General features: G+C 48.7%; 1 protein-coding gene and 1 long non-coding RNA gene across 2 annotated transcripts; one reads left to right on the forward strand and one right to left on the reverse strand.

Annotated features, from left to right (window-relative positions):
* Positions 1-2,625: 2,625 nt before the first annotated feature.
* Pld2 (phospholipase D2) lies at positions 2,626-19,055 on the reverse strand. Its single transcript, XM_034506158.2, has 25 exons — positions 18,912-19,055; positions 18,569-18,678; positions 18,346-18,476; positions 18,101-18,243; positions 17,630-17,735; positions 17,483-17,548; positions 17,045-17,103; positions 16,834-16,926; positions 16,595-16,747; positions 15,411-15,560; positions 9,348-9,431; positions 9,142-9,220; positions 8,107-8,217; positions 7,795-7,965; positions 7,116-7,242; positions 6,409-6,527; positions 6,203-6,316; positions 5,924-6,028; positions 5,629-5,717; positions 5,443-5,556; positions 5,226-5,275; positions 4,899-5,033; positions 4,561-4,714; positions 3,613-3,727; positions 2,626-3,397 (listed from the first exon to the last, which is right to left on the reverse strand). Exons 2-25 carry the CDS (start codon positions 18,675-18,677, stop codon positions 3,173-3,175), a joined length of 2,802 nt encoding a protein of 933 aa, XP_034362049.1. The 5' UTR covers position 18,678; positions 18,912-19,055; the 3' UTR covers positions 2,626-3,172.
* LOC117710878 (uncharacterized) lies at positions 18,085-20,373 on the forward strand. Its single transcript, XR_004607091.2, has 4 exons — positions 18,085-18,193; positions 18,896-19,659; positions 19,760-19,822; positions 20,056-20,373. It is a non-coding gene; the product is annotated as an uncharacterized LOC117710878 (long non-coding RNA).
* The last annotated feature ends 2,634 nt before the right edge of the window (positions 20,374-23,007 follow it).

A 23,007-nucleotide genomic window follows, 5' to 3' on the forward strand; every position in this document is an offset into this window, starting at 1 on the left:
GAGAGTTGTAAGCTGAGATAAACCCTTTCCTTCCCAAGTTGCTTTTGGTTATGGTATTTTATTACAAAATCCAACTGAGACACCAACCATGGCCACTCTCATTGGCCTTTGTTTTGCCCGACCTGTTGGAATCACCTCTCTATCACACTACTTTACAATATTCTGTTACATGTGTTTGTATGTATGCAGGTATGTTATAGTGCACAAAGGACTACCTCTGTGTGGAGGTCTCCTGGGTGTAGTGGCTCAAACATCTAATTCCAATACTCTGGAAGCTGAGGCAAGAGGATTCCCAGAAAGTACAAGGCCAGACTGGACTACAGAGTGAGATCCAGGCCAGCCTATGCTATATGAACCCTTATCTTAAGAAACAAACAAAAATCCAGGTATGTGATGCACCTCTGTAATCCCAGTACTTGGGAGGCAAAGCTAGAGGATCATAGCAAGTTGAGGGCCAGCCTGGTCTACATAGTGAATTTCAAGCCAGCCTGTGAGATTCTGTCTAAAGTGAATTAAATAATAGAGAGGCAGTTGGCATGTACTTAATAAATTTCCTAACGCCAGATTCATGGGCTATTTAATAAAGATAGTTAATAAACAAATGAAAAAAATCAATATCTCAGGAATGAGATAAATGGCCACCTTCACCTCACAAGGCCATTGTAGCCCCTGGGGTGGGAAGGGGAAGAAGAAAGACTGCAGGAGGAGCTGATTCTTGTTTACTAGTTTTTCTACCTTGCTTTTCTCCCCTATGCTATGGTTGGCCTTTCATCAAGACCCTTGGCCCAAAGGTGCGCTTGTTTACTCCGGCAGCCACTCCCTGTCTTTAGGAGGTTGGGTCGGAGGATGAAGGATCATGAATTAGAGGCCAGGCTGAGTTATACAGCAAGACCCTGTCCTAGCTGGGTGTGATGCAGAGGCAAGGCTACTGTAACTACAGATTGCTGGTCTACACAGCAAGACCCTGTCTTCAAACAAACACTGAAAGACTAAGAACTAGAAGGATCTATGTGCAACAGCCCAATCTATCCCCTGGCCCAGCTTTGGGGCAGCTGCAGCCTCCACCTTACAGTTAAGGAAAGAATGGTTCCCCCAGGGAAAGAGATATTTAGTGCTGACAATGAGAGTAATTAATGGGAAGCCAATTAGTACTTGGAACTCCAGTGTGTAGGAGGGGATATTAGTATTCTGTTGTGTGTGGTGTATGTATATGCATATCCATCTGTTCAGATGTACACATGTATATGTGTGTGTGCACAAGCACACACACACACACGTGTATACACATGTACACATGCAGTCTGACAAACAAGGGAGAAGAACCCTTGTCCTCCTGCTGGGTTGCCTTATCCAGCCTTAATATGAGGAGAGGTGCCTGATCTTATTGCAACTTGATATGCCACGTTTGGTTGATAACCCCAGGAGGCCTGCCCTTTTCTGAAGAGAAACAGAGGAGTGGATGTGGAGGGAGGAGGTGGAGAGGGGTTTACAGTTGGGATGTAATATATAAGAGAATAAATGAAAAGTTAGGGATCTTTTATCATTTTTTTCTTATTTAGATATGTATGTATTAAAGGTGTGCACCACCACTGCCTGGCATGGAACTCTCTTCTTTAAAAACAAACATGAAAATAAAAGAACAGTTTTAGTTGATTTTTAAAGTTAATGTATTTATTGTGAGCACACATAGGACTGCCATGGCCTATGTGTGGAGATCAGAGGACTTTCCTTCTGTCCTGTGTGCCCTAGTGATCAAACCAAAGCTGTCAGGCCTGACAGGAAGCATCTTCCTCTGCTGAACCATCTCACTGGCCCTAGAAGTCACTTCTCAAGAGAACTAGAGGGATGGGGGAGCAACCTAACGCCCTCTGGTCACATAATCACCCACCCCCACTCCCTTCCATGAAGCCTTCCTAATTCTCAACTCCCCTAATTTTCTTCCTGCTTCTGTAGCTATCTGTGCTCAACATTTTTCTAATTGCAAAATACTTCAGACATATGAAAAGTTATGAACATACGTATCACACAAACAGGTATGTGTGCGCACACATATCACACGGTTGGCCCTGATCTTCAGGAGTTAGGTGAATGAACTTGGAAGCTGCTGAGAAGAAGCACAGAGATAGATGGAGCTGTGGCACAAATCTGTATCTGAGCACGTAGGAGGCGGAGGCAGAGGCGGAGGCGGAGGCCAGAGAGGCAGAGAGAGAGGCAGAGAGAGAGGCAGAGGAAGAGAGAGGCAGAGGCAGAGAGAGAGAGGAGAGAGGCAGAGAGAGGAGAGAGGCAGAGGCAGAGAGGCAGAGGCAGAGGCAGGCAGATCTCTCTGAATTGGAGGATAGCCTTGTCTACAGAGTGAGTTCCAGGACAGCCAGGGCTACACAGAGAAACCCTGTCTTGGAAACCAACCCCCCTCACAAGGAAAGAAAGGAAGGAAGGAGGGAGGAGAGAGAGAGAGCACACACATGCACGTGTGAGAGAGAGAAAAGGAGGGAGGGAGAGAAGGAGGGAGAGAGAGAGGGAAGGAGGGAGTGAGAGAGAGAGAGAGAGAGAGAGAGAGAGAGAGAGAGAGAGAGAGCACAAGCACAGATATGCAGGCAGAAGAAAAGTTAGAAGAAGAGGCAGGGACTTTTTCTACACTTTTATTTATGAAATGCTTGGTGAACTGGTACAAAGTTAGTGTCTGTCAGCAGGCTGGTGGAGGCAGTTATGGTGTCTTCCCCACCACCATTGCTGGAGACTGCAGTCAAAGTGGCTTCATACTCCCCTCCATCTTTGCAGCAACGGCCTGGGAGAGGCCCTGGGGTATGTAGGAGGTTCAAGGGCAGGAGGAAGAATGAGATGAAGAAGACCCAGGACAGGAATTCCTTTTCCTGGAGGAAAAGGCTTGACCTCAGGCCTCCTCATAGGACTAGGGTTCAATGGTGTAGTGGTTTGAACATGGTGGCAGGAAGGCAAACTTCTCCAGAACTCTCTCCTGCCTCCCCAGGCCAGGCTTGAGAGTGCTCCTGTTGGCTACTTCTCAAGCAAAGGTCCTCTGTGATTCTCTAGGACTCTTCAGAGATGTCCTTCCCAAGGATCAAAGGGCACCGCCCTCAGAACTCAGGGTTTGGGGCAAGGATCCGGGCATGATGGGGCCCAACGGCTAGCGACTGCCGCTGAGCTGAAGCTTAAGCTATGTCCACACATCCAAAGGTATCATCCCCTCTTTGCTCCCCAGTGGAGGCAACAAGGACTCATCCTCCAGAAACTTGAGGGGGAAGTGAACCAGGTGGCCCTGGATGTGGGCAAGCTCAGACCGAGCCAAAGAAGGGCTGACTTTAGCCAAGGACTCCACAGCCACGTACTCCCGGAGAGCCCGCAGGGAACGGGTAGCATTGGACGGCAGGCAGCGGAAGATCTGGGGTGAAAGGGAGGACATGAGGGAAGGAACGGTTAGGATCATTATGTGCCCTGGACTCTGAGCTGCCTGGGCTGGACTCCTCATTCCCTGTACCACCTTTCAGTAGCCCAGGGCTATGGAATCCAAATAGACAGTGCTCCCCAGTCCCTCATCTCCCTCCCTCTCAGGATAACCCATCAATCCCTCAGACTAAGCCTCACGGCAGCTTCCACCTGCTCATAGATGCTGGCATTGTTCTCGGCTGTTTCTTGCCACATCTGGAAGAAGTCATCACAGACAGGGTCTCGGAGATCCAGGTCTGGCCGGGTATTTGCACCAAGTATCACACTATGGAAGAATAGTCCCAATGGGTCAAATGAAGATCCTTAAAGAATCTAAACAGTTGGTATTTCCAAACAGATGTGATAAACAGTACCAGCCGACCTGATGGAGCTTTGGTTTATCTTTACTTTGATTTTTTTTTTTTTTTTTTTTTTTTTTTTTTTTTTTTTTGGTTGGTTTCTCTGTGTAAGTCCTGGCTGTCCCAGAACACCTCTGTAGACCAGACTGGCTTTGAACCAGAGATCTGGCTGCCTCTGGCTCCCAAGTACTGGGATTATGTGTGAGTGCATGCACTGCTGCTGCTGCCACTGACACCACCACCACCAGCCCTTACTTTGATGTTTTAAAAAAAACAATTACTTTAGCTAGGCATGATAACCTGTGCACTTGGGAGCCAGAGGCAGGAGGACCAGAGTTCAAGGTCAGCCTATGCTACACTAGCAACTTCTTGTTTCAAAAAATAAAACTATAAAACATTTTTTTCTTGGTGCTGGAGAGATGGCTCAGCAGTTAAGAGTACTGACTGGTCTTCCAGAGGTCCTGAGTTCAATTTCTAGCACCATGTGAGCCACATGGTGGCTCATAACCATCTGTAGTGGGATCTGATGCCCCCTTCCTGTGTGTGTGAAGATAGCTACAGTGTACTCATGTAAATAAAATAAATATACATTAATTTTTAAAGTTTTATTTTCTTTTTGTGTGTGTCCCTAGTTGGCTGATACCTTAACTGAATTACTCTGGGAAGAAATCTACTACCAGTTCTAGGAAACCCTCACATATAGCTCAAAAGGCAGCCCCTCCCAATACCCTCACATCCATCTACACCCCTCGACTCCTACCTGAAACAGTGCTTCCGCAAACTCAAGGCAAATCTGCCTGCCTGGTACTCCACCCCATCCATGAGGGATGGTTCCATTTCTGTGTCCTCGATCAGTATGGCTAGCTCACTGTCACGCTTCCCCAGCAAGCTCCTGTCATTGACGTTCGCAGAACCTGGGTTGAAGGGCACACTGTCTGCTTGGGCCAAGGGGGGTGGGGGGGTCCTTCCAACACCTCATCACTTTTACCAGGGCACTAGCCTGAGGCGCCTACCACAAGCTCCAACTGTAACTCTATATCGCCCACCCTCTGACCCTCCCAGGCCCTCTCTTGACAGAAGACCAGAGGCAGCACTGACCGATGATGACTGTTCTGTCATCTGCAATGAGCATCTTGCTGTGGATATAGATAAGCTCAGAGATCGGGTGCCCGCCCAGCTCGCCGTGTGTGCGAAGCCCACAGATGGACATGTAGTCCCGCCATGCTGTCCCCACTGTACACAACAGAGATGGGGGAGGAGCAGTGAAGTGAGCAGATGGGGCTCCATCCCACCTCTCACTGCCAGCAGTGAAAAGCCACCTGTAGTCTGAATAGCACACAAGAATGACAGTTTCCATCCCCAGTACTCCAGCAACCCAAGCTGCCTCCCTGCCAGGGGTCCAGGGCTTGAGCCCCCAGCACTCACTGGCTGCTTTGAGACGATGTAAGATTGAATATTCCCCACGACACAGGGTCCTGAGAGAAAAGAAAAGGTTGAAGGAGGCAGAGGCTGGAGAAGGAGGAAGGGAAGAACTGGGAGAGGCAGACCTGAAGTTTCTGTAGGAAGGGATCAGGACAGGGTGGGAAGGGTGTGGTATGATGGGGCCAGGAAGGGTGAATCTGGCTGGCAGGGAGTGGGTCACCTGTAGGTGAAGTGCAGAATGGCCTGGATGGAGTTACCACCCCCTGTGGAAATGTCTCCCTCAAAGCCAGGGAGCAAAGGCAGAAGCAAGTAGACTCGGAAACACTGCCCCTGTCTGGGAGACAAATAGAGGTCAGCCGGTGCACCAAAACAAACTCCACCCCTCCATCTGCCCCACCCTCCTTACTTGTGAGCCTTCAGGATTCTGTCCACAATCTCATCGCCCACCTTGTTCAGAACTGTACGCCCATCTGAGCAGCTAATGAAGAACTGATTCTGGGGCAGGGATCAAAGAAGAGACATCAGCATCCTGGCTCTGACCTCTAGCTCCTGTCTGAGACCCTGCATTTGCTTCATATCCAGCCAGGCTAGTCCTGGAAGACTGATCCTACTGTCTTCCCCCCACCCCCCACCCTGTCCCTCATCTGTGACCTCCTTCCCATCCCAGCCCCTCTGTCCCTCCACTGGTGCCTCAGTCAGACCTCAATGTAGAGAAAGTGCTGGCTCTCTCGGATGGTGTGTAGGTAGGCATTGAGGATGGAGTTCTCCAAAGTCCCTGCTGACCATCGATCCACAGACCTCAAGACCTATGGGATGGTGAATATGATGTAGTGTTTAAGTCCAGGAGAGGAGGAACAATGGGGGGTTGGGTGCAGGGCGAGTGGGAGGTACTCTCAGGGAGAGCAGGTAGAAGATGGGCTGATGAGAGGGAGGGAGGGAGGGAGAGAGGGAGGGAGGGGCTGGCTGATCCGGACTGTCACCTGCACAGTGGCGCACTGCCCGCCTGGGACTATGAAGGGAAGATGGTTTGCAGTGCTGGTGGACTTGGGAAGCAGGTAGGGGTACACAGGTATCTTGTACCTGGCCTTGGTGGTCTGCCATGAGGAATAGCAGAATCAGTAGAAGGTGGTAAGCTGAACCTGGGTCCTCCCTCTCCCCCTCTAGGCCCTTTGGAAGGAGTCAGCACCTTGGTGAAGTTCCAGCGCTGGATGAAGTGCCGGGCAAGGTCCCGGGCAGCTACTCCATGTACAACCACGCCAACATCTCTCCATGGCATCCTAGGTGTGGTCTCCCTGTCGATGAAATCTGGGAGTCCCAGGAGTCAAGGGAGAAGTTAGGGCTGGTGTTTTGAGAACACTTGTTGCTAGCCTGGTTTCATGTAAACTTGACTCAAGCTAGAGTCATTAGAGAGGAGGGAACTTCAATTGAGAAGATGCCTCCATTAGATTGGGCAAGCCTGACAGGTATTTATAGTTAGTGATTGATGTGGGAGGGCCCGGTCCATTGTGGGTGGTCCCCCTGGGGTGGCAGTCCTGGGTTCTGTAGGAAAGCAGACTGTGCAGATTCATGTGGAATGAACCAGTAAGCAGCACTCCTCCATGACTTCTGCATCAGCTCCTGCTTCCAGGTTCCTGCCCTGTGTGAGTTCCTGTTCTAACTTCCTCTAGTGATGAACAGTGATATGGAAACAGAAACCAAATAAACACTTTCCTCCCCAATTTGCTTTTAGTCAGGGTGTTTCATCACAGCGATAGTAACCTTAACTAACACAAGGAGGAAAAGGAAGATGATTCAGAGGAGGAAACTTTCAGAGGGAAGGCTATAGTCTTCCTGACTCATTTCATCCTACTGTCTGTCCCAGCTCCTGGGGACCTTGGGGGAAGAGAACCTCACCTTCAAAAGGCCGGTCCAGCTGCACCCAATCCTTGGTGATGAGGTTGCTGTAGTCCTTTCCCAGCCAGAAGAATTGGTTATGTGAGAGGTCTGGCGTGGCTGCAGGGTCTGAACCTGGTGTGGGAGTCTGTATGAAGAGTATACACCACAGCCAGGCAAGGTGAGGTCATGGGCCAGGCCCAAGAGAAGACATGTGCGCTGCACCAGAGAGTCTCATCCCTCAGCCTCCCTCTTCAACTGCAGTTAGAGTCGTTAGAGTCAGTAAAAATGAAAGAAGAGAGGGAGTTTTAGATTTTTTTTTTTTTAAGATAAGGGCTCATGGTGTAGCCCAGGCTGGCCATAAACTTGAAGTCCTTCCTGCCTGAACTTCCTCAGTGCTGGAATTACAGATGTGGACCACATGACAAGCTGGTTGTAGTATTTTGAAAGGTAAGTCTTGATCAACGTCTTGGCACAAGCCTATATTCTCAGCAATCTGGAAGCCGAGATAGGAGGATGACAAATTTGAAGATTGCTTGAACTATACAGTTAGAGTCTGTCTCAGAAACAACAACCAACAATCCAAGCTTCTTGGAGCCTCTGAAAGGCTGAGAAGCCCAGAGGCTGGCAGTTCTGGGAAAGGTGTAAATTTGGAGTACCTGGGTTTGAGGGGAGCACAAGACAGCCTCGGGGCAATTACCTGTGAATCTGCAGATTCGGAGGGGTCCCCCAGGTCAGTCAGTCGGTACTGCACATCATCCCAACGGCCGTAGGCAAGGTCCAGCCCGCCCAAGAATGCCACCGCTTGGTCTACCACCAGGAGCTTCTCGTGATGGGCCCACAATGTCACAAAGTCTGGGTGTCGCATTACCTAGAGTAGGGTGACGTAGAGGAGGGTTTAAGTGGGAGGACAGAGGGGGGTAGGATGGAGGATACGACTTTTTAGGAGAGGAAGGGTTGAAGAGGATGGGAAGTGCTGTCATATAGGAAGGGACTCAGGCCTGAACGTCACCTTTATGTTGGGGTGCAGCAACATCAGCGTCCTCTTGCTGTACCCACTGTTGATGCCCAAGGCCAGTTCCACTTCTTTAAACAGCAGTATGGAAACTCGGACTCCTTCTTCCTGGTAGTGAGTGGGAAAATCAAATCCTAGTGCCTCTCCCCGAGTGGCCCCTATCCGACTCCCACACTCAGGATTCCTGTATGTCCCTCCACCCTACCTGAGTGCCCTCCTACATGCATCCGGAATGATGCTCACAGCAACCATGAGCTCGCCCACTCATCTATCCGCCTCCCTTTCATACTCTCCCAGCCGTCTCCCAGCCATTTGCTTGTCATCTTAACTACTGTCTACCATTCTTCCCTGTCACCTCACCTTCCCGACTCACAGCCTTCCATCCATCTCCCTGCTTGTTGTCTTTTCCCCTTTGTAACACAGTCTCTTAGTCCACGGTGGTATAAAACTCAGTAGTAGCCAAGGCTAACATTCACCTCCTAATCTTCCCAAGTGCTGGGACTGCAGACGGGAACCACCACAGCCATTCTATCATCTATCCACCCATCCTCCATCCTCCATGTATCCTTCCTCTTGTCAAAATTCATAAATGCCAGGTGTGGGGACACACACCTTTAATCTCAGCATTCGGGAGGCAGAGGCAGGCAGATCATCATGAGTTCGAGGCTAACCTGGTCTACATACTGAGTTCCAGGCCAGCCAAGACTATTTAGTGAGACCGTGACTTAAAAACAAAAAACGCTCCTGAATGACTGTGGTACTAGAACTTGTGGTGTTACTTAGCAAAGATACATGAATATCCACACTCCCAGATAGAACAAAAGGGGGAGGGTCTGAGGAGTGAGAACCTAGTTTAGACTCGTACCCTAAAATGGGAACCAGGAGGTAATATTCGATAGACACTGAGCCAGAAGGCGTACGTTTCCCAGTCTTGAAGCATCAGATTCCCAATCTTCTCCTTGGAAGAAGATTTCTGCTGCAGTTCTTCCCCCCCCCCCCATCTCTCTCTCTCCAGAGCCAACCACTTCTCACCGCTTTCCTCTTGAGCATAATGTCCAGTCTCCAGTCATCTGAATGGGCTGGACGCTTCAGGTAAATCTCAGGACTCAACCTAGAAAGTCAGGGCAATCGGTGAGGAGCAAGCTATGCTGAAAACAAACACCCCCCCCTCCTCTTTCATGCCCCTGCACTGCTCTGCCTGCCCACCTCCCTTCTCAGGTGGATCTGACCTTACTCACCACCAGTCTGTGATGAAAATCTCCTCTCGTGCTCGAAGGATGGCATCTGCCACAGCAGCAAAGTAACCTGCCCCATTCACAAACCTGGGGGGAGTCCAAGCCAAGGAGGTCAGGGGAGTCAGAAGCCAGAAAGTTCTGGAGAGTGAAGACCGGAGGACAGCCATGGGTCAGAGGTGACAGCAGGGTCAAAGGTCAGGAATGATCAGAGAGGTTAGATCGGATCAAATGCATCAGGTGGGATTATTCAGTATGGTGGTTTGGGGTGCCAGTGTGAGCAAAATAAACATAACAAGACACACAATAAATTAAAAACAACTGACCACGGATCGGGAGGACTCTTACATCATATATAAAGGAGCTCCAGAAAACAGGAAGAAAAAGCAAATACAAAGAAAAATGCAGAAGCCAGCTGACTAATGAGCAGCCGGAGAACTGACAGCTCAGAGCAGATATTAAGATGGGCAGTCCCAGGGTAAGATGTTCAGTTCACTAATTAACAAGAAATTAGAGCAGGGTGTGGGACACAGGCCTGTAATCCCAGGCCTGGACCAGAGGATTACTAAGAGTTTGAAACAAGCTTGGGCTACATAGTGAGACTATCTCAAAAATATCAAAAAAGGCTGGGCATGGTAGCACATACCTTTAATTCCAGCGTCTGGAAGGCAGAGGCAGAGGCCGGTAGATCTGTGTGAGTTCAAGGCCTACCTGGTCTATACAGTGATTTCTAGGCTAGCCAGGGATATACATAGTGAGACCTTGTCACATGCACAATATACAATACTAAAAAATTCAAATTAAATACGTTTTTTGTTTGGTTGGGTTTTAGTATGTTTCAGACAAAGTCTTTCTATGTATCCCTGATGTCCTGGCTGCTCTGGAACACACTATGTAGACCAGGCTAGCCTCCAATTCACAGAACTCAGATTCCCTCTGTCTTTCAAATCCATGTGCAATCATGCCTGGCTTAAAATTAAACAACTTTCTGAGCAGTGGTGGTGCAGGCGTTTAATCCCAGTACTAGGGAGGCAGAGGCAGATGGGTCTCTGTAAATTTGAGGCCACCAGCTACAGAGCTAGTTCCAGAACAGCCAAGACTACACAAAGAAACCCTGTCTCAAAAAACAAACCAAAAACAAATAAACAAACAAAAAACCCCCAAGAAATCAAGAAATGAAAGAACTTTTTCAAAGGAATCAGTGTCTCCTGCCAGGCTTGGTGCCTTGTATCTCAGCACTCAGCAGGTGAAGGCAGAAAGATTGTCGTGAAATTGAAGCCTGGACTACACTTTTGTTGAGACTACCTTGTCTCAACAAAACAAACAACCCAGAAACTGGGAAACTAGAAGGAAAAAAACATCTGTTAACACAGTGTCAGTGTAAAAAGAAGTGGGCATTCTCACAGACCACAGAAACTGGTTATTGACTTTTTCCTGGTGTTTTCAGACAGGGTCTCACTGTAGAGTCCAGGCTGGCCTTGAAGTTTTGACCCTACTGCCTTAGCCTCTGAGTGCTGGGATTACAGGCTTAAAACCACCATGCCCAGTAGATTATACTGACTTAAGATAAGTTGATAGTATCTATCAAAATGTTAAAAAGTACATACTCTGTTTTTGGTTTGTTTTTTGAACTGTTGGGAATCAAACTGAAGATAGTGGACACTCCTGCAGAGTCACATTCAGTCCCACATAAACCTCCATTTTTTTTCAATGTTTACTCTTTAATATCATTAAATACATACAGTGATTTTTTTTTTGACATTATCTCACTATGCAGCTTGCTAATCTGAAACCCTCTATATACACCAGGCTGGACTTGAACTCACAGACATACACCTGCCTCTGCCTCCTGAATGCTGGGATTAAAGGTGTACGACACCACACCTGACCTATATTTTAAAAACATTTTTATTACATTGATTTATTTTTGGAGGGAGGTACATGTTCCACAACACATCTGTGGAGGCCGGGGACAGTTTCAGGGAGTCAGTAGTCTTACACTGTGTGGATCCCAAGGATTGAACTCAGGTCGTCAAGCTTGGCAAAGCTCCTTTACCTGGTGAGCCATTTCACCAGCCAGTAATTGCATTTCTAGGAATACATGTCTAAATACTTAGGCAAAGATTATGTTTATGGGGAACATTATCTTTAAGATAGGGGAAAAAAAACCCTAAATGTTAAATCTTTAAACAGAAGAAAAATAAGCACGAAAGAGGTAACAATCCCATTTATGTTAAAGCGAAAAGTAATACATGCACATGCATATGAAAACACACAGATGATGAGAGAGGACACACTGTTGCCAAGGTTACCTCTACAAAGAGAAAGGCAACCGATTGGAGAGGGCTACACAAGTACAGAGTGAGATAAAGAGTGGTAATTTCAATTGTTTGGTGTGTCTGGTTATTTTATTTTAAGATAGAGTCTTGCCCTGGCTGGCCTACTACAGTTCAGGCTGTCCTCAAATTTGTATCAATCCTCCTGTCTGTCTCTCAAGTGCTGAGATTACAATGTCCACCACATGCAGCGCCAATTGTTTAATTTAACTTGTTACTGTTCTCCTCAGCCTTCCTCCCCTCCCCCGCCGAGTGCTGGGGATCAAGAGCAGGGCCTCCCTGGCGACAGGCAAATTCCCTCTCACCGAGCTCCACCCTTTCATTTGACTTCTCAGTCTAGGAGGGGGATAAAGAGCAGTCTTGACTCCCACTGCTTGCATGCAAATCCCAGTTCCACTGTTCACAGCTGTAGGACCCTGGGTAAGTTACCCAGCATTGTCTTGCCTCTGTCTTCTCCCGTATAAAGCCAGAGATAACAACCATACTTACCTAGTGGAGTTCAGAGTATCCAATCTGTGAAACACATTCATTCTTGGCACAGAGTAAGCTCTTCATGAATAGTGGCTATTATTAATGTATTAAAAATAAATAAATCAGGGCTGGAGAGATGGCTCAGCAGTTAAGAGCACTGGTTGCTCTCCCAGAGGCCCTGAGTTCAATTCCTAGCAACTATATGGTGGCTTACAACCATCTATAATGGGATCCCATCCCCTCTTCTGTCATGAAGACATACAGGCAAATAGAGTACCCATGTGCATAAAATGAATACATCGCAGCCATATGTGGCAGCATGCATCTGTAATCCCAGTAATCAGGAAGCTGAAGCAGGATTTGCAAGTTTCAGGCCATTTGGGAATCACATAGTCAGACCTGGTCTTAAATGAATAGCCGAGGTCTAGTGATGCACACTTAAAATCCCCCTTCATGAGGCAGAATCGGGAGCATCACCTCCCATCAAGCCCAGCCTCATCTACACTTTGACTTCCAGTCCCATAAAGACCACATGCCAGTGAGACCCTGCCTATGCCTCACCCATAAAGAAATAAACAGCCAGATTTGGTGGCACATGCCTACAATCAAAGCACTTGGTAGGTAGAAACAGAGGGGTCAGAAGGTCAAGGTCATCACTGACTACACAGTATTCCTGGACTACTTGAGAGCCTGTCTCAGAAAACCATGAATGAATGGATAATAAATAGGCAGGCCTCCTGGTACAGGTATCATCACTTCTGTTACAAAAGGAACTAAGGCAGGAAGAAGCAAAATGTTTGAGGCCAGCCTCAACTACATGAAACACTATCTTTAAAAGGAACAAAGAAAAAAGTTTAATAAAAACCAGGAGGGTTGGAGAGATGACTTCCTTCGTAAGTCTGAGGACCTGAATTCAGATCCTCAGTACCCACATAAAAAGCCAGTATGGCCAGGCACATACCCTTAATCCTACCACTCTGGAGGCAAAGCCAGGAGGATCTCTGTGAGTTCCAGGCCAGCTGGTCTACAGAGTGAGTTCCAAGCTAGCCAGGGCTACAAAGACAGTCTTGAAAAACAAACAAACGAATGAATGAACAAAATGGGGCCAGTAAAATGGGACCAGCAAATGTCTATTGTCCCAGCACTGACAAGGAAGACAGAGGCAGATCCCTGAAGTTTGCTTGTCAGCCACTACTGTTAAATTAGTAAGTTCTGGGTTCAGTGAGACCCTAGTTCCAAAAAATGAGGTGAATTGGAACCAGAGAGGTATCTCAGGAGTTAAGAGTACTCACTGCTCTTGCAGAAGACCCTGGTTTGTTTCCCAGGACCCATTCCACACAGCAGCTCACAACCATCTATAACTCTAGTTCCAAGGGATCTGACACCTCTCTTTCTGGCACCATTGGGCACCAAGCACATACATGGCATGCATACATGCATTACAGATAAAACATTCATACACATAAAAAATAAACTAATAAATAAGTAAAAAAAACTATGGTGAAGAGTAACTAAGGAAAATCTCAGTTGTCCTCTGGCTTTCCAGTGCACAGATACGCACATGCACACACCCACATGAGCGCGTACAACGTGCACACACATACACACACACACACACACACACACACACACTAAAACAATAAAAGAAAAGGGCAATGAGTGCTGGGCCCAAGGGCTTAAGGTGCTTGTGCAAACACCACAATCTGAGTTCAGATCCTCAGCACCGAAATAAAAAAGCTTGGCAGAGCAGTGCATTCTATAAATCCAGTGCTGTGGCAGTGGGTAGAGACAAGCAGATCTTAGGGGCTCGCTGCCTAGCCAGTCTAGCCAAGTCGGTAAGCGCCAGGGTCAATGAGAGACACTGTCTCAAAAATTAAAATGGAGGTGCTGGAGAGATGGCACAAGAGCACTTGTTCAGGCTGGAGAGATGGCTCAGTGGTTAAAAGCACTGACTGTTCTTCCGGAGTTCCTGAGTTCAATTCCCAGCAACCACATGGGTGGCTCACAACCATCTGTAATGGGATCTGATGCCCTCTTCTGGTGTGTCTGAAGACAGCTATAATTGTGCTTAAATAAATAAATAAATAAATAAATCTTTAACAACAACAACAAAAGCACTTGTTCTTGCAAAAGACCCAAATTCAATGCTCAGTCCCCATTGGTGGCTCACAGACAACCTTAACTCCAGTTCCAGGGGATCCAATGCCTTTTCTCTGGCCTCCAGGGTACTGCAGGCCTGTGGTGCAGAGGTATACATACACACAAAATACCCACGGACTTTTCTTTTAAGGAAAATATTAGAGGAAGGGACCAAAGGTCAATCTCTGGCACATGTGCAGGAGCACAAGCGTACAGTCTCTCTCTCTCTCTCTCACACACACACATGCACGCACGTACAAGCACGCACACCCGCACATGCACACACATGCACGTGCACACACACACACATGCACACACATGAGCTTTAGGTAAAATTCTTGCCTAGCACATGTGGCACCCTAGTTTTAACCCCAATACTGCAATAAAAAAAAAATAACACTTATCTCTCATAGAAAATTTCCATTCATGCCCACTTTTGCCTGAAAATGTTCAACCTCCCAGATTAGCAAGCTGGACTCAGTAAGACACGCCCCTTCTCTGACTGTGCCTTCTCACTCCAACAGTAATCTGTCCCCTCCTTCTCCAACACCCCATGCTTCTGTGCCCTCTGCCTGGAGGGCGCCTCTCCATTTTCGTTATCTTTCTAAAGGAACCTCAGGGCTGCACCTTCTGGAAGCCTGCCGTGACACGCTCCCTGGGACAGGTGCCCCCTCTGTGCACCCCTCCCTATAGCTACCACCAGGGTGTCGAGTTCACATTGTTCTATAATTAGATCACCTCCCTCTCAAAACCAGAGAAGCCTATGTCTTATTGCCCTACCGGATGGAGCACATAGCTGGTGCTTAAGATTCAAATGCATATTAAATATTAAACGATAGACCAAATCAGAAAGACTTGGAGAGCTCCTCAACAGAGGCTCCGTGTGAGTGAAATGCTTATAAGAATCAGGGACATAAGAGGACAGAGGAGATGTCCATGTTAGGAGACCAGGAAAAGGCAGACAAATCAATGTGGTTAGAGAGGTTATAGGGTCAGAGGGATGAGAGATATAGAAGCAGGGTCATGAGGTCAGAGGAGATAAAAGTGAGGATCAGGAACTCAGAGAATAGCCAAGGGGGCAAGAAAGCCACAGAGAAGCTCAGAAGGGGCACTAAGGTCTCACCACCGGGCCAGGGTGCCAGGCCGGGGTGGGGCATAGCTGTCATGCTGATGTAGCTGTAGAAAGTCTCTGCCCGGACCCTGTGCCAGCTCCGTGATCTCCTGGCCCCACCACCGTGCCTGGCGGTAGCTGCTGCATTTGAGAATCAGGGACCTGGACAGAAACAAAGAGTTGTACCACTAATCCCTCTCCTTCATGCTACAATCTCGCCCAGAGCCCTCCCCCTTTGACTACTACCTTTGCTTACTTCCTCCGTTAGCTTCTAAGCTAGAATCCACAGACATAGAGAATCTGCTTTATTCCTAGTTGGCTTCCCAGTGACCAGTACTGTATTAGGGACTCGTTGTTGTTGAATGAACAAATAGAGTTTAGTTTCCTTCCCTTCCCTTCTCTTCTCTCTCTCTCTGTCTCTCTGTCTCTGTCTCTCTCTCTGTCTCTCTCTCTCTCTCCCTTCCTCCTTCCATCTCTCCCTTCTTCCCTCTCCCACCCCACTTGTACAGCCTGTGTACAGCCCTGGCTGTGCTGGAACTCGCTCTATAGACAAGGCTGGCCTTGAACTCACAGTGATCCGCCTGCCTCCTGCCTCCTGAGCACTGGGACTAAAGGTGTGCACCACTATCGTCCAGCCTCTCCTTTTTAAGATGGAGTTTCACTATAGAGACCGAGCTCTACAGAACCAGTCCTCCTAGCCTCCCAAAGGGCTGGGTTACAGGCGTGCATGGCCATGCTCTGCTTCTTTCCTTTTCTTTAAGCTTTATTTTGTGTGTGTGTGTGTGTGTGTGTGTGTGTGTGTATGTGCACATGGACCAGTGTGAGTAAAGATGTCCACAGAATCCAGAGGAGGGCATCAGCCTCCCTGGAGCTAGGGTTACAGGTGGGTATAAGCCACCCCATGTGCGTGCAGGGAACAGAACTCAGGGCTTCCGCAAGAACACTACTCACTCTTTTCTCTCCAGCATCCACCCCTCTTTTTTTAAACTGAGAGACTACCCTGCCTCGTTTATTCCAAACACCTGTTATAAGCTTTTACTCTAGAACTATCCTGAATATATGAATTAATTCCCTTACTCAAAGCTCTGGCTGGGCCAGGGCACAGAGGGTTGAAGAACCTCCCTCTTCCCCCATGCTCTCTCCTGCTCAGCTCCTCTCAGGGCCACAGGCTACTCTCACAACCAGGGAGGTCTTACCTGTGGGAGGTGTCGATCCTCACCCCATACCGAGCCTCTGTGCTCCTTTTCCCCACCTGGACCTCAAAGCCAGGGTCAAAAAGCTGAACAAATGAGATGGTGCCGGTCTCCGGGCGCATGTACAGCAGGAAGGAGTCCTTGACCACCAGCCACCTGGGGTGGAAGGGCCGGGTGGTACATCTAGGTCCTCCAGATCCCCCTCTTCCTGCCCACTGATCCCTGCTTAGCTCCTCACTCACCTCTTGGACCATCGATAACAAACTTGGTCTCGGCCACAGCAGGTGAAGCCAGGAACTCGATGCCCGCCTGAGCGCTTCCGGATCACCCCTTCCCTACAGGGACAATCAGGAGAGTTGGGGACCCTAGGCACACGGTACTGGGTTTTATTTTCAAGCAGGAAGATGGGGACTGATGCCTGCTGAAAGCTGGGAGAGGGGTTCCCACACTCACAGTCCTTTGGAGCCAAGGTCTGGGATAAAGGAAAGTTGACTGACTTCCAGAAATTCTGTCTGCAGAGGAAGAAACAAGCTTAGGGAGAGACTGGGCTTTCAGCCTCTCCTGCCCTGCTAACTCTGACCCTTTGTCCCCAGGGAAGCTGATGATCCTCATCTATTTCAAAAAACACAAGCATCCTCGGGCACGGTGGCACACATTTAATACTGGCACTTAGGAGCAGAGACAGGTGGATCTCTGTCAGTACAAGGCTAGCCTGGTCTACACCGTAAGTTCAAGGCCAGTAGGGGTTTTACAGTAAGACCCTGTTTTATTATTAAGAAGAAAAAGAAAGAAAGAAAGAAAGAAAGAAAGAAAGAAAGAAAGAAAGAAAGGAAGGAAGGAAGGAAGGAAGGAGGGAGAGAGAAGTATCCACACAGGCACCTAGGACCTTACCATAGCGTGGTAATTGCGATAGAAAGACATGGTCAGAAGGTGGTTGAGGTAATTTTCCAGGTATTTCTGGGGAGAGATGGGAAAGAAACAGCTGTAGCCAGAATCTTCTGCATACTGCAACACCTTGCTACAGGACCTGCTACATACCTGCTTGCTGGCTCTGTGTCTGGTGGAGCCCTCAGAACCTCCGCGGGGTAGGGTGGGAATATTCTCATTGGCTGCCTCTCGGGCCGGAGAACGAGCCACGGCAAAGCTATAGAGGAGATAAGGCTCAGGAAAGAGCTGGCAGGCCATATGCCTGAAACACTGGAGACAGGGCCTTGGAGGGAGAAAGGCTGGCAGAAGAAAGGGTCTCTATCCTGGGGAATGGAGACAACTGGGAGGAGGGGGTTGCTAAGGACATTCCGGGCATCCAGCCTGGCTGAAATATTGGCACAGAACTATGGAGAAGGGGAACCAAGCAGGGAAAGTTTCCTGGGAACCAGGGACAAGGGAAGGGGCGCAGCACAGAGCAGGGGAAGGAAAAGGCCTAGGGGATAGAAACAGGCAGACAGGAGTGAGGCTGCCACAGGATGAGAAGTATCTGCCTTTCACAGGAAGAAATTTAGTTCCACTCACCGAGCCAGAGGGAGCAGACTCATCAAGACTTTGTGTCTCTGAAGGTCCCGATGCAGCTCCTGAAAGTGTCGGAATTTCTTCTTGGTTGTCCAGGTAAAGTCACCATGCGTCAATCGAACAGAATAGAGAGTACAGGTTCCCACCTGGGAGTATGAAAATCTGAAGTATGTCTTCTGGCCCAGCCCAGCCCTTCACCTGGGCCAGGACTCCCTCTCCCACCTTCCCTGTATCAATTGGTGGCTGACCTTGGATCCACTGGTGTATCTTTCAGTGCCTACCACCTGGGCTATAACAGGGACCCCAGGGGCAAACACCAAGGGGTGCGCTTTCAGAGCCTTAAGGTCATAGATGGCCAGAAAGGGATGCATTCGATCAGCTGAGAGGGAAAAAAAAAGCCCAAGAGTGTAGAGATATCCAGAGGCCTCAGATCCCATTCCTCCCCTCTCTGGGAGCCATCTCCCTGTGTACCTGGATCCTCTCCTTCCTTCAGTGTGTCAACCTCATCTGGCTCCATGTGCAACTGGCTGGAGTTCAGATAGTCCCCATAGGGAAAGAGATTCTTCTGGGTTACAGTCATCCTAGGAATATGAGGAAGCCTCAGGAAGGGACTCGCCCTACAGAAACACCCCTTCCCCATCCTAACGCCCCCGGTCTGTCCTCTCCCGTCTTACTTAGTGACTCCCAACTTCTAGGGTTGCAGACCGACGCCCCTCTAACACCCACCCCTGCAACCTCCATTCCCTCCCTCAGCTTTCAACCAGAGCCTCTCAGCCCCGCCTCTCATTCCATATCCAGGGTCCAAAAAAAGCACCTAGCCAAGGTGGGATGGCCTCGAACTGGGGCGAGGTTAAGTCCAAAGGAGGAGTCCGGGTGACAGCGGGGCTGGTAGTCAGGCCAGACTGGCTGGAAGCAAGGGTCCCGGCGGGAATGAGGAAGTTACGCGCTCCCCGCCCAGGAGAGAAATCCTGAAATCTGGACCAGCGGCTGAGTCAGAAGGCCGGAGCAGCTCCAGCCCGACAGCGTCCCCTCCCGGTTCCCGGGGCTCCAGACCTCAGCCGCGCCACGTCCCGGGCCCCGCACCCAGCCTGGATGCGGGCCCCGGCGCCCGCGCGGGTTCGTAAGCACAGGGAGCAGAACTCAGCCAGGAGCCTACACCCCAGAGGGCCGGGGCGGGGCCGGGGTTCAGAGCCTGCCCTCGGGGGCGGGAAGGCCCCCAGGCTCACCTCCACGGCTGTCGCGTCAGCTGGGTCCCGCCCCTGCTGTCCTCTGCCCGCCCTGCGCTAGAGACGCCCTGGCCCGGGCCGCCCACTCCCGGGGCCGCCCACTCCCCAGGGCTGTCCTATTCCTCCGGCTGCCCTCGGGGCACCTGATTGGCAAGGTCCAGCACCCCGCAGTGTGCGATCCACGCCGCACACATTCCTCTAGTGCGCGCGCGCAGCCATTTGGTAGTCTGGTCACCAGCGCTGCCTAGAACGAGGGCGGAACCGGTCTCTGTCGGGAGGACCTGCTGCTGCTGCCCTCTTGGTGGGCCCGGTACAGACAGCCTTTGTTGATGGGAGGTAATAAGAGCATAAAAAGGAGCATAAAAAGCCGAGTGACTGCAAGTTCATTGCTGTATGAGAAATCACATTCTTCATTCATGAAACGTTTATTTCGCAGGAACTATTAACCAGACACTGAGCAACAATAAGACCAGTCTCGGAACCTGGATCCTAATCGCCTGTGAGTTTCAGTCTGGAAAAAAAACTTTTTTTTTTTTTCAGATCCTAAAAGTTGTCCTTCTTTTTTTCTAAATTTCCGCTGAATCAACATTTGAATTGTTTTAGATTTTGTCCACTGGAAATGAACCTCCAATAAACATTTATATACCAGTCATTTTTGTGGACTTAATATTCTCTTCTGTAAACGACTAGAGTGGAACTACTGGGTCATATAAGTTTATGTTTAACTTACAGGATGCTGTCAAGACCTGGGCTTGGCAGTTTGTAGCTCAGCAGCACAGAGAATTGGCAAGAGTATTGTGAAGCTTGGGGATTGAGGTCGGCTGAGGCTACACAGCAAAACACTGCCAAAAACCAAGACCCGGGCTGAAGAGATGGCCCTGTGCATAAGAACACTCGCTGTGGACCTGAGCCCGATTCCTAGCACCCACATAGCTGCTCACATCATAGTAACTCCAGTGCCAGGGGACCTGATGCCCTCTTCTTGCCTGCGTGGGCACTGCACACACAAAACATTCATACACACAAAATGAAAATAAAGAAAAAATTAAAAAAAAACTTTCCAAAATGGCTCTTCTTTTTTACATTTCTAAAAACCAGTGTACGGTACTTCTATTGTAGCTACTCCCTAGCACGGTGCACATTCAATTCCATAGTTCCTTACTGTTATCCATCGGAGTGGAGCGAAAGGTGTAACACTGCAATCTTAATTGTACATCTCTGAGTACTAATGATGTTAACTGTATTTCATACTGTCTTAATTGGGGATTTACTGCTGTAAACAGACACCATGACCAAGCCAACTTTTTTTTTTTAAATTGGATTATTTATTTATATTTCAAATGTTATCCCCTTTCCAGGTCTCCCCTCCAGAAACCCCCTATTCCATCCACCCTCCCCCTGCCCCTATGAGGGTGCTCTCCCACCCACCCACCCACTCCCGCCTACCCATCCTGGCATTTCCCTACACTGGGGCATAGAACCCCACAGGACCAAGGGCCGCTCCTTCCACTGATGTCCAACAAGACCATCCTCTGCCACATACTCGGCTGGAGCCATGGGTCCCTCCATGTGTACTCTTTGAGTGGTGGTCCAGTCCCTGGGAGCCGGGGGTGGGGTGTGGGGTGTGGGTGTGGGTGGTGTGGGGGGTGTGTGAGGCTGGTTGACACTGTTGCTCCCCCTACAGGGCTGCAAACCTCCTCAGCTCCTTCAGTCTCTTCTCCAACTCCTCCATCTGTGAGGCTGTACTCAGTCCAATGGTTAGCTGCGAGCAACCACCTCTGTATTTGTCAGGCTCTGGCAGAGCCTTTCAGGAGACAGCCTTATCAGGCTCCTGTCAGGAAGCACTTCCCGGCATCCACAACAGCAGCCGGGTTTGGCAACTGTATATGGGATGGATCTCCAGCCAAGGCAACTCTTATAAAGACAACATTTAATCGGGTTTGTCTTACAGGTTCAGAGGTTCAGTCTATTATCATCAAGGCTGGAACATGGCAGCATTCAGGCAGGCACGGTGCAAGAGGAACTGAGAGTTCTAATCTTCATCTGAAGGCTGCTAGCAGAATACTGACTTCCAGGCAGCTAGGATGAGGGTCTTAAAGCCACACCCACAGTGACACACCTACTCCCATAGGGCCACAACTTCTACTAGTGCTGCTCCCTGGACCCAAACCATCACACATATGCTTAAGAATCTTTGATAAAGTATCTGTTCATCTTTTCCTAATTAAAAACCTCAATACATATATGCATATCTATATATTAGGTAGGATACCTTTATGTCAGAGGTTCTCAACCTTGGGGGTAAAATGACCCTTTTACAGGGGTCACATAGCAGATATCCTGCATATCAGATATTTATATTACAATTCATAACAGTAGCAAAACTACAGCTATGAAATATCAATGAAAATAATTTTATGTCTGGGGATCACTACAACATGAGGAACTGTATTGTAGGGTCACAGCCTTAGGAAGGTTGAGAGCCACTGCCCTGTGTAGTCATGGCTGGCCTTGAAATCACTATATATAGAGAAGGCTGGTCTCAAACTCACAAGAGATCTGCTGCCTTTGGCTCCAGACCACACCCACTCTGACACACACACACACACACACACACACACAGAGTTTTTTTTAAGTTAAAAAAATATATTCAGTTGGGCAGTAGACATTCATGCCTTTAATCTCAGTATTTGGGAGGCAGAAGCAAGTGGATTTCTTTTTTTATTTTGTACGTGCATGGGTACTTTGCCTGCCATGTGTGTATGTGCACCACATGCATGCCTAATACCTGTAGAGGCAAGACGACAGTGTGACCCTGGAACTAGAGTTACTTACAGTTGTGAGTTCCTATGTGAATGCTGGGAATCAAACTTAGGTCCTTTACAAGAGCAGCCAGTGTTCTTAACTACTGAGCCACCTCTCCAGCTCTTCAGGTGGATTTCTATGAGTTCAAGACCAGCCTGGTCTACAAAGCAAGTTCCAGGACAGCCAGTTCTACTTAGACCATGTCTTGACCCCTCCTTCCCCAAAGCAGAAGTAGATATACAGAAAAATGTATACTCAGACGCTCATGGCAGCATTATCACTAATAAGCAGAAAGTGGAAAGGAGCCAGGTGGTGGTACACACCTTTAATGTCAGCATCGAGAGGCAGAGGCATAGAAGCAGATCTCTGAGTTCGAGGCCAGTCTGGTCTACAGAGTGAGTTCAAGGACAGCTGGGGCTACATGGAAAAACCCTGTCTTAAAAAAGCCAAAAAGAGAGTGGAAAGGAGACAAATGCTGATAAAGATATAGGCATGCACCATACTATTCACCCCTAAAGAGAAGCTATGTATTGATGCACATACTCCTCACTCGAGGGAACTTTGAAAACATTGAACTAAGTGAGATAAAGTAGACAAAAGCCACATTGAAAGACTCCACAGAACACTCGTTACTTTTCTCCTTGATGGGACCAAATACAGGCAGAAAGCAGTTTACTGGAGGTATGTAGTTAGTTAGTTAGTTAGTTAGTTAGTTAGTTCTTGGCTCCTGGTTTAAGGGAAAACAGTCCACTGCTGAAGGAAAGGACTGGTGGTGGACTGCTTGCTCTTCTAGAGACCAGAAAACAGCGAGTGAATATGGGTACTAAGATGGCTTCTTGTTGTCTCCCTTTTCTTCACTCCAGGACTCCAGTGCATGGG

Source organism: Arvicanthis niloticus, chromosome 6, assembly GCF_011762505.2.
Source record: "Arvicanthis niloticus isolate mArvNil1 chromosome 6, mArvNil1.pat.X, whole genome shotgun sequence".
Lineage (NCBI taxonomy): Eukaryota > Metazoa > Chordata > Mammalia > Rodentia > Muridae > Arvicanthis > Arvicanthis niloticus.